Consider the following 12,199-nt stretch of genomic DNA (forward strand, 5'->3'; position numbering starts at 1 on the left):
TGCTGTGCAGCAGAGTGGAAAAAAAATAATGTGTGTGTGTGTGTGTGTGTGTGTGAGAGAGAGAGAGAGAGAGAGAGACAGAGACAGAGACAGAGACACAAAGAGACAGACAGAGAGACAGAGGCAGAGACAGAGATAGAGAGAAAGCTGATACCCTTACCACTTTTCAAGTGTGGAGGAAGGAAAACTGGCAAAAGCAAAATCAAAGCCCTCTTCAAAATTCCACCTGTGGAAAACTCAGCATGTCAGCAATCAGTGGCCAAGCAGTGAAGCAGTTCAGCTCTAGCTTCTTGGATGGAACAAGGAGAGGAAGGATAGAACTGCTGACTATTGAGCTGATTTGGTCATGAGAAGGAGGTAAAAAAGAAGACCAGAGTAACCCCAAGGCTAACCTGTGCCCCATAGACAAGTTCATGATTCCATGACAGTTTTGGTTTTCACAAAATATTTGTTCAGCCATGTAACTTATTTTTTTAGACTCATGTATTTTTTAAAAGTTGTCCAGCTCTAGAAATATAATTTCAAGAAGTTATACACTCAAATTTCATTCATCTACTCAATAGTCATTGAGAAAAACCCTGATTTTTTAGGAGTATAAAGAACTAAGATGAATCTGTCCTTGAAGAAACTTGCATTTTAGTAGTCACTGTCAAAAATAACTAGCATATAAAGTATGAAGTAAAAATTGCCATGAAATATATATAGCTCAAGGACTATGAGAATTTATAGGAAAATGAAGATTTTTTTAAGCAACAAATTTCACTAGGATTTGTGTAAAGTAGTATAATCAATTTTGAAATGACCATTTAGAAATTATAAACAGAACACATACAATACTTATTTTGAAGAGAAAAAAAAGATAAGCAAATATACACCTGAATGATTCAAATATCAATACATCTGCTCCAAAGCTCTAAAACTAATTAGATATTTGGTTTCATGATTGCAATTAGCCTTTAAAAAATAGGCATTTATTAACATAGTTTAGTATTATAATGCCAATTAGTGATAATTCTATTCTGGAAAGAAATAATAATTAAAAGTAGTTGGCCTCTAAATAAATTAAAAAGCAAGCTTGCTAACTTAATTTTTAAAATTTGGCATGGGGAATTTATTGTGATAATCTTCCACTTTGGATGTATAACGAACTTGAAGAAAACAAAATTCTTTTTTCTTGCTTTGGTTATTTCTCATAGCTTTCCCCTGCCCTTCCACCATACTCCTCACCGCACAGACTCCTACTTTACCCATTTACATTTCCACTGGAATATAAGAGAAAGTATCAGGGTATTTTCAAGAACTTGGAAGCTGAGAAAAAAAAATCCCTATACGATAGAATTAATTATAATCACTTGAGAGATTTGAATAATTAGTCGAAAGTTGCAGAAGGTAGAAACCAGCTCAATATAAGGAAGAACTCCCTGAAGATTAGGAAGAATTAAAAGTAGTTTTCTTAGATATTTCCAATACCTCAATTTATTCAAAGGACAATTGGAAAGTCCTCTATTGGACATTGTAGAGCTGATTGATGTAAGAATTCATTAGAGCTGGTGAGGAGATAGATAGACTTGTTTATTTATAAGTTTTCTTCATGAACTGAAAAGGCTTTCTGTCACAGAAATTATTTTCTAACAAAGGAGTTGTTCACGTTATGTTTCTCTTTCAGAAAATTATATCCCCTACACAATTTATTCCCTGAAACTGTTTTGAGCTGAGCCATCCAGATAATCCTGCACCTGGTACACATGGGCCATTCAGGAGAAGAATGAACTTGGGAAACAAAATTAGATATGAGGTGCTAAGTTGCACATGCACATTCTTTTATACCTATTACCTCCTGTGTATTGGAGAGTAATTAAATATTTCAGAAGGGTGGATGTAACTATAAGTTTTAGGATGAGAGCTTGGTGTAATTCAGTTGAGTTAAATAGAATGTGGTCAGAAGTCAGCCATCTTTGGCACCTATGCACAATAATACATTTCCTGTATTTATTAGCTTTTAGCGTCAGTGATGATTACTTTCTTTCTATACAGATTTCATTAGGATACAACACATATTTTTGAAAAAATATTGGTTTCTGGTGATGAGCAATCTTCTGGTAGCTTCAAGATTCCATCCAGCATTTTTAAGTTTGGCAAACAGGAGAATACTCTAAAGCAAAAGTAAAAAAAAAAAAAAAAAAGCCGTATTGAACAAAAGCATTTTATTTCACTTATTCTCTTTATATGTGAATGGATTTTGCCTATTGTTATATGGAAGATGAATAGCTATCACTTCATTCTGTGTTGCTTATCTTTGCAGTGTAGCTAAAATGAAGTATTATTCAGTTAATTGAACTGGTGACCCTGTCATAGCTTGCCCTTTCAGGGATCTAATATATCTTCCAGCAAGTGGTAAATTTGACCAGATAAGTGGAACTGCCTACAGTCTGTCTTTATAAGAGAATTTCATTCCAGTTTTTACAATCTTATAAGGAAAAAAAAAATCAATGAGTGGATTTAGCCAACTAACCACAAAAGAAAAAGTAAGATCATGATATATGTGCTCATTATAAAGTTTAAGTTTATAAAGAGAGAGAAAGTAAAGCAAGCCCATGATATTTAGTGATAATTAAAGAAGAATTCTGGCTGGTAAATATAAAAGAGGGAGTGGGAAATAATATTGTGCTGTAAAGCTCATATTTCAAATTTAGGGAGTCACTTCTATGTTCAGAAAGAGATCTCTCAGGTCAACCCAGTTAACAGTGGTCATATACATACTAGTGTTAAAAAGCAGCATTTTCTTTAGAATGAACAGCTTTTCTAGATCTGGAATTCTGAGGGCTCAGGCTGGGGGAAATCTATGGCATTCGAATTTCCCTTCATGAAAGATATTGAAACCTCCTAGCAGATATGCTAAGTCAACTAATGAAGGTGCTGACCTCCTTGAAAGCTCCCATTGGCTGCATGATTTTCTTAACATTAATCACTTCTTATGCATCTCTTTTAATCCTCACAACAAATCTGTCAGATTGGTTTTTATCCCTCATTTTAAGTAACTTATTCAAAATTATAAAGCCTCTAGATGACAACGCAAATATTAAAATCTACGTCTTCAGGCTTCAAAATTCAGACTAAGCTGGCAAGAATTTCTAGCCACTGTTTTTTTTTTTTTTTTTTAAGTCAAGCTATAATGAACTAATATCATGTTTGACTCCTGGAGAATGTTAGAGAAGTTTGCCTGTAGGTGTCCCAGGAATGGGGCCACCTTCTAACCTACTGGGACTTAAAATATTAGCTCTATCATTAAGTCCTTTCTCTTTTGAATTGTGCTGTCTTCCGGATCTGAAACAAAGGAGGAGGGGAAAGCAGTGACAATTCTAGGAGATAATGATCAAGAAAAGCTTATACTTCAAATAATTCTGAACATGGTGTGTAAAAAGAGTCACCCGAAACTCTGGCCCAAATCCTCAACACAGATACCCAGTGACAAAATGAATGCTGTTACCGTCTTCACACTGTGGATTTTTGGCTTGGTAACTGAACTCATACTTGAATGAACTTCTGACTTCAGCTCAGTTCCTTAGCATGAGTGGATGCTTAAACCTTTTCCTCATATTTTAAAATGACCCCATCTTTCTGTTCAATACAACCCTGCCCTACCTAAGGCAATATAACCTGGCTTTTTATAACTTAAAAGTCAGCCTATATACACCTTGGACTTAATCCAATTGAGTTAATACTGGAAAAACAGAAGAACCTCATTATATTCCTCTTTCCTTCATAACTCTACACCACATCATGAATTTTGTAGACAGAATTATAGTAAGACCTCAGGGCATATCAGATTTCAGACAATTCATTTTAATACTGTTATTGTAAGGCATTCTTTGAAGAGAAGCAAGTGGCTGAGCTGGGAACAAAATGCTTTATAAAACCCCACATATGAATTAACAAAACTGAAATACATAATATTAAATTATTTTTATGACTAGGAATGTTCTTTCTTATGAATGATGGTTGAAATGTCCAGCTTAACCTCCTCTGATTATAGAAAATATAATTTAAACCTCCAAATATTATTATGGCTAAATATTAGCTGAATATTGTAGCAACTGTGCTGCTACTTTTCACTGTTATGTGAAAGCAATTTAAGAATTTATTATCACAGACATGAAATTTTGCTTCCAGACTATAGTCATAGGGGAGACAATTGTAGTAATGAGATTTATGTAACAACAGAGATTAGAATTTCTATTTTGACAAGTGTTCATTGTACATCAGGCGGTGAAGTCTAACATCATATAGGCTTTTGGAATATAGTTGCTGTTCATGGGAACAGAGCAGTGTGAGAAAATAAGATGGTGAAAACTATGTCTTTTACTGAAATGGAAGTAAACAAACGATTGTAATCATAGAATAGAAATCGACCGTGGAGATGATCTAACTCTGTTTGACAGATTCAACTGGGAGGGGAGATAACCTGCAGTCATAGGGGTGCAAATATAAGTTGTAGAATTCGGTTGCTCTTTTTATCCTTTTAATTCCCCTAAGTACACTAATTAGTGGTGCTGGGAATTAGCTGGAGATAAATAGGTGGGCATATTACTGGGTGCACACTTCAAGGTTTAGATTCCAGTATTATCATTAGGAATGTTCCCAGTTGGGACAAAGTAATAAAAATGGTTTCTTCTTGGCAGGTTTTTGAGCTCTTTCAACACTGGAGCAAACTGAATTCTTTGTATTCACTTAATGTTGCCCTCGGGGGCCAAAGAGTGAAAGTAAAACCAGAGAATTAACAATTTATAAAATTGTCACACAGAACTTAATAAAATATACATACATATGTATAATTCTTTAAAAGACATAATATCTATTAAGCATGTGGGAGAAAATGTGTGGAATTTGAAAGTCTAAAATTAAGCATCTTTGTATAGGTAAAGTCATTACAGAAGGAGCCTAAAAATCTTACAGCAACTATAAGTTAACCAAGAAAAAAAAGTGTGTTACGATAAAATTTTAAAAAGATAAAGAAAGGTCAGTTCAAAAGTCTTTAGATGAGATCAGAAGCATGAAGTCTTCAACGTAGAGTAGATTCTATAACTATTTGCTGGTAAATTCGAGCAACAGAGGAACAATATTTTAAAATATGGTTAAAAGTATAATATTCAATGAAGTGCAAAAGGTGACTTAGGGTGTTTGGGGCCTTACCGCTTCCTGTAATTTTGGTGGAACTCACAGGGGTTCCTCTTGAGAATAAGGGATTCCAGTGGCGTGCACCGTAAACTGGAGAGTCCAGTCAGAGTCTCAATGTGGTTTTCGGCCAAGGATAAATGCTCTATCTGAGGTATCTTTGGCAATTGTTTGAAAGATGTGAGATGGTTTTTGCTCATGTTTAAAATTCTGCAGCTGGATACAAAACATAAACATCTTGTTACTTGTCTCCTAAAGAGAATGGTTAACTACCAAACCCAACATAAGACTAGCATGCCTCCTCTAGACAACTCTTCAACGGAGTAACAGTGATGTTACTGACATGACTGTCACATGCAAACTATGTGACAAATATGGTTTGCAAAAAAAGGAGAAATATTTATAGTAGAATATTAAGAGAAAATAAGTAAGATACATGAGACTATAAGCTTGTGGAGCATAGGAATCTGCATTCTTTTCTAATGAATATGCTTGGTACCTGACTTGACCCATGGTGGATTCTTGATATATCCTAATGAAAAGGATGAATAGCTGCATATCATCCCAGCAATATAAAAGTAGACACACACAAAAATAATAACTTGTGAAGAATACCATCTCTAAGTAGTGAGAATTTTTTAAATTTTCTGTAATTTAAAAAAGTCTATATTGAGAAAACAGCATTTTAAATCAGACGAGGCATTTTTAATATAAAAGAAAACTAAAACGTTTCTTAAAAAGTAGTGTGTTAGGCATTTCAACTGAATACATTTTCCTGATAGATATTGCTTCTCAATATTTTTGCCTTAAAACTGTAATTGTACAAGACTGTGCAAATAGAGAAAATAATTCAAAATCTATCACTGACACTGTATAAGTTAGGATTTAATATCATGAGGTAAATACAGGGTACATATTTATTTGCCTTGGGCCCCATAAAAGATGCTTGGTAAATGGTCATTTCTAATGGGAAAGATGGTTCTGTAAAGAGAGAACTGCAATACACAGGCATTAGGAAAAAAAAAAATCCCTTTGAAGCACCCAGATGTCATTGCAATTTTTTGTATCTATTATTTGTATTTTTCTTGTTTCCTTTCAGTCCCGCTTCATATATATATTTTATATAGATCTCATCTGACCTTTGATAACTTTTGACTTCTGCTTATTTCCAGAATTCGTATAGACTTCAGGAACACTTCAGTACTATGACAATTTCTCATTGAAAACCCAGTCCAAGAAGTTCCTACCCTGCTGCCTCTCTCCCTATTCTCCTCTGCAATCTATTATTTTCTTGTTTACCAGCCATGATCTCACTTTTTGGTGGGTATCCTTTTGTCCTTTCAGTGTCTCAGATTCACCACATCATTGATTGCCCCAGTCGACAGGAAATGTTAGGGGAGAGAAGCAGGGCAAAGCAGGTGGGTGGTGACACAACTTTCTCTGGGGATAGGGAAAGGAGGCTTTGAATATACGTGCATCCATGATTTTTTCTTCCCTAATGAGTTGATTTGGCAGTTGTAAAGTTTGATTTGAAATTATATAATTTTATATTATAAATCTTACCTCTAAAGAAAAGAATAACCAAGAAATGCATCTAGAGAACACTGAAACTGGGTCAAGTCTTTTAACGATTGTGATTTTTCTTTTTTAAATAAAATAGTAAAAGCTTGAAAAGCTTATTGAGCTGGATCAAAGCAACTTCAAATATTACAAGTAAATAATCTTCTAGTTCAATGTTCCTAAAATATACTATGGGCATTTGTGACTAATAAAATATTTTTGTTTTGTGTTTAAATGTTATAATGTGTATTTAAATATGTATTATAAAAACATAACTAATGCATCACTATCATATCCCCAGTAGCTAGAAGAGGGTCTAGCCAAAAGAAAAGAAAAGAAAAGAAAAGAAATACTGAATAAATGAATATCAGTGATATTGATTTTTAAATTTATGGTAGTAATATAAAGTTTCTTTCGAAAATTTTTATTTGGGTATTTTTATATTGGTTATTTAAAAAGAGCAGAAGTAAATTCGAATGCTATGTAAGTGTGTCTAAAGTTTCAAAGAGGCTTTGAAAATGACTGAAGGTGGGGAAATGCAGGCACGTTGCATGTCCTGGCACTTCCTGTCTGCTTCCCTTTTGTGTACAGCTGTAATGGCCTCGTTCTGTGACCTTCTCTCAGCCAATGGTCAGAACTGTAGCTTAACCTGCTCTAGAAATTACCCTTCCTTTTTGTGGATGCTCTATTTCCTTCATCTAATTCACTCATGAGGACCTCTGTTGGCCCTTCTCATTGCCACCAAAGCTCACTCCACCTACCCATTCTGCTTGCTGAAGCAAATAGCAGCTCCCTGTTAATAAGGATTCTCAAGCAATCCCTGAGCAGAAAGAGATTATTTTTAACAATATGAGTTTGGAATCCTTGAGAGACCAAAGAGTCTGTAAATATATATATATTTATTTTTAGTTTATTTCTATCTTTAATCTGATAACCAGCCTCCACTCCAAAAACAGGATGTTACCCTGACACCTACTATCCTTAACTACCTTCTAAAGTCTTTCCCCATAGGTGTTCAAAAAATATGACTAAAAATTACTATCTTACGACCATAATGTGTATGTAATGTAATTGCATTTTCCAGTTTATAACACAAGGAAAATGGCAAACTTTTCTGTGCATACAAATAATTTACCTAAAATTTAGTAATAAAATATTAATTTGAAAAAATAGATGTTTCCTACTAAAGTATGACATTTTGATACATAAATTTCTCTTTTTGCCTTGCTATATGTGCCACTTTAGTGCAAAGTGTCACCTTTAGACCTGACCACATAGGTCCAGTGTGGGTGGAAAGTCTCATAAGTGCCAAAGCAGGAGACTAAGCCTCGGCCAGTTCCTGTGTAATAAATAAGAGTACAGAAAGGAATACAGTTAGGAATAAGTAGCATGAGTGATTAGATATTAACCTTATTGAGCATTAAGACTTGATTAAAGCCTTCTTGTACTTTAAGCATGATTATCTAGGAACTTCGAGTTGCTGTGGTCAGGGACTGATAGGGGACACTATGGAATGTGGCCACGAGGCAAGAGCATTAATACCTGTCCAACATGGACTGGCGGCCATCAGCAGGGACAACCTGTTGAATGCGAAACCAAGCCCTCTGTCACACCGCATAAGGGTTGCTGGAGGGCACCTAAAATCTCTGCGGTAGCTCCAGTGCTTGGGGAAGCACCCGCTCCTCAGCCGACCTTGGAAGGGAACATCTCTGTCCTTGGGCGAGTCGGAGAATGCTCCACTCTCCATGCTCTTGTGGGAGGACTGTCAGTCAGCCCAACCCGAAGCTACCCTGGGGCTTAATTGTCTCTGTGGTGCTGCGCTGTATTGGTTACATCTGTGTCGGCTTTCACTCCCTACTTCTGCACCTGTTCCTCTTTTGTAGCTAGCAAGAAGGAGCATACTTCTTGAAGCCTTTGTTCTTACTAGAGGGCATAACATAAAGTGCAGACGCATTTCGCTGCCCCCTGCTTCGGGTACTTGCAAGCCCTGGGCCCCTGTTCCTTTGACACGTGATTTGCTTGACCCTCTCAATAGACTCACCCTACCTACCCTGCCCCCTGTTTTGTGCCCAATAAAAGTCAGAGTGTCCAGGCACTCGGGGCCACTACCGGTCTCCGCATACTGGTGGTAGTGGTCCCCTGGGCCCAACTCCTTTTCTCTTGATTTCTGCGTATCGTGTCTTTATTTCTACAGTCTCTCATCTCCGCACCTGTAGAGAACACCCTCTAGACCCAGCAGGGCTGGACCCTGCAGTCCAGGTGCAGTATGTACAGCTAATGATCACATGCATCTAAATAGCAAAGAGTTTAACCTGGTAACCACACGTGCTACAGATCAGATACCTTGGCAATCTTATGGCACTTAAGTCCACCAGTGAATTATCCACTAACCAGAGGGTTTCAACTCGAATTAGTCTTCTAAGAATTCTGTTAAAATTTTCAACTTGGCAAGGATCCCCCAGATCCTGAAATGAAATGTTCAAGTTCTGAGGAAAAACCAATAAAAAGAAAAATATAAGGTTTTTTTTTTTGGTCAACTTTATTCACTTAAAATGTATTGTATACATTAATTATACCAGCAGTTTTTAACCTTTTTTTTTTTTTTTTTGGTCCTCCAGAGTATTCATACATCCAAACACAATTATGTTGCAGCAATTCTCAAGACAGGGAGGGTGAAGATCTTGATTACAATTACTGAGCAGCATACAGGGTTTGGGAGGGTTCCAGGGGTGTATGGAGGAGGAGCAGGATTCTCAAGCAGATTCTGAGATTTTCTATGGGTGTAGAATGGAAGAGATGCACTTCTGACTGCTTTACATGATCAGTAATCATTAGCCTCACTTGAAAATCTCAGAAATCACATTTATAAAACTTTCAGAGTAGGATAACATCATTTGAAAGAGAAAAACCATGGTTTTGTTTAAATTAACTAGAGATACATACTTCAAAATGACTTGGTGTGCTTCAAAGATAGCGAATGTTTTATTTTCACTTTTAACGTCAGTAACTTTGGTATAAAACACATTGCTACCGCTCTCAGTGGTTGCACTGCTCTTGTAAAATGCATTCCTAAAAGTCAACTTAATTTTTTTTCCATATTTTACCATCAATTTCTGTCAATAATTATTGAATAGAATGACAATCCCTTTGTTAAAAATTTGAGTCAAACAATTGCTTTTTTAAAGAAAATAGACATTATCTTTAGAAAGATTATTAAGGCCTTTATTTTAAAATGAAACTTGAAAAATGATAAAAGTTTGTGTATTACCTATACATTAAAATTATCTCCTCAGAAACTTTTTAAAAAATTTATCACTATTTCCTAAGTTTTCTGTGATAGTTTAGAGTTTATTTAGAGTTTCTCTTACAGTATAGTTATTGAAAGGACAATTAATTTTTCTATGAATTTATTGGCAAGGCTCCATTTACCTTAAAGTATACCTAAGGTTTAAGTTGCAAGTATAATGAAGGAATGCATATAAACGCCTGCTGGGACAAGTCCTAACATGTGTGATGAATTATATTGTTTACTGAGAATGACGGCAAGGAAAACTGAGCCAGCCCCCCAAGCGGAAAACTGCTTAGGACATTCTAAAGTAGTAAACAGTATATTTATGTCATACACCAGTTAAACTAGTTCTTTAAGCACAGGATATGTGACCCTGCCCCCGTGGCTCCCTCATGGAGAATGCTTTCTGGTTTGCCTTTGATCAGTGGTAGGCAGGTACCAGCTGCCTGACTAGTTTATCTTGGGTCTATGAGAAAACACAGAAAATCTGCTTGTTAATAATAATCACCTGTTCAGAGAGACTAAATACGTAGGTCAGCGTCTGCTCAAGGCTCTCAGCTCTGAGGGCTGTTAGCTTCTGAGGCTGTCAGTTTGGAAGGTTAGAAGTGCTCTAAAAGTCCCACTTTGCACTATGTCTATCCCTACGTCTGTTTCTGAATACCTTCAGTGGTGCCTGGGTAGGCAGCTCTATGACCAAGCTGGCCTTGATAAACATCAAAATGACCACTCCTAAAGAGAGTCTAGGAATGGAGTTGGGGCCTTAGGTATGTTGTTTAAAATTTTAAAATAAGTAGATGTGTTGTTTACGTTTTTATTAGATTGTATCCATTCATCATATATGAATAGCTTAATTTGAAAATACAGAACCATACTGGGACATGGTATTCCATTTTTTTTTTTTCATTCCCTGAAAAATTGGATAACTTTGGGAAAGTCAGTTTTCTTTCTGGACTTCCTTTTCCTTCTGAAAAACAAGAAATTTAAACCAGACCCTCTCTAAAGCTCCTTCTTATCCCCTAATTTTATAATTCTATGGTATATAAGTCTGTGAAGCAAAGGAGGCATCAGGAGTTCTCAACAGAGAGCTTTCTCTCTCTCTCTTCTTTCTTTCTTTCTTTTCTTTTTTCTTTTCTTTTCTTTCGTAGAAAGTCATTTAGGGAGAGAAACAGGAGAAGGAGAGAGAAACCACTGACTCTCACACTGAGTGAGAGAATCCACAAAGATGGAATCCAGGAGGGGAAAGCAGCTTCCACACTGAGTGGAAGGGAATAGAGAGAGATGGAGTTTAGGAGGGGAAGACAGGCTTCCATGAGAGTATGGAAGGGGATCCCAGAGGGGAAATCCAGGAGAGAGAAAAACGGCTTCTACCAAGGGAGTGTTCCTTGAAGGGGATCCAAACATGGAGCCTGCCAACAAAGAGTTTTAAACCCTGTTTCGTTTCTGGAAGGCTTCTTAAACTTTTCAAGTATAATTCCATCCCTTGATACGAAAATATCAGTCTCTCACTCTGTTGTGAAGTAGTTGACTTATTCTTTTAATTGCCAGCAACCCTTGTCTTTCCCAGTTAACTCTTCAGCCCTCTGCCTAAGCATGATTTGATCCAGCTGGAATCAGAAGCTTGAAGTAGTGACAGCGCCACAACTTTATAGTGGTCAGGTTGCCTAACTGCAGGGGATGTTTCGGTGCTTGTCGCTCAGTCAGCAGGGTGATTTTCAGTACCTGGAAATGACAATCCAGCTCCCTCACTGGTGAAAAATTTGATTTGTTCCAGGATAGATTTGTTTGAGCTAGCTGCTCAAAAGTTTCATCCTGATGCATGGTTCAAAGGATTCCAGACTGCATCATAAACTCATTGATGTGACTTGTCCAACATTTGACTTTTTTAAAAAAATTAACACGTCTGTAATCCCAGCACTTTGGGAGTCCGAGGCGGGTGGATCACGAGGTCAAGAGATCGAGACCATCCTGGTCAACATGGTGAAACCCCGTCTCTACTAAAACTACAAAAAAATTAGCTGGGCATGGTGGCGCGTGTCTGTAGTCCCAGCTACTCAGGAGGCTGAGGCAGGAGAATTGCCTGAACCCAGGAGGCGGAGGTTGCGGTGAGCCGAGATCGCGCCATTGCACTCCAGCCTGGGTAACAAGAGCGGAACTCCGTCTCCAAAAAAAAAAAAAAAA

The 12,199-nt window shown here is 36.8% G+C and overlaps 1 protein-coding gene across 2 annotated transcripts in view; it reads right to left on the bottom strand.

The window, feature by feature from the left end:
* Positions 1-1,976: 1,976 nt before the first annotated feature.
* The window catches only part of LOC116538747, a 25,949-nt gene continuing 15,726 nt past the window's right edge, over positions 1,977-12,199 (bottom strand). Inside the window, exons 5-7 of one of the 2 annotated variants that reach the window (XM_032261286.1) lie at positions 9,076-9,218; positions 5,191-5,388; positions 1,977-2,152 (exon numbers count right to left, since the gene is read on the bottom strand). In XM_032261286.1, coding sequence (XP_032117177.1) covers positions 2,041-2,152; positions 5,191-5,388; positions 9,076-9,218 — 453 coding nt within the window. In that variant the 3' untranslated portion in view covers positions 1,977-2,040. The other variant, XM_032261276.1, reaches the window with a different exon arrangement.

The sequence above is a fragment of the Sapajus apella genome, unplaced genomic scaffold (assembly GCF_009761245.1).
Source record: "Sapajus apella isolate SASKATOON/1434 unplaced genomic scaffold, GSC_monkey_1.0 scaffold4, whole genome shotgun sequence".
Lineage (NCBI taxonomy): Eukaryota > Metazoa > Chordata > Mammalia > Primates > Cebidae > Sapajus > Sapajus apella.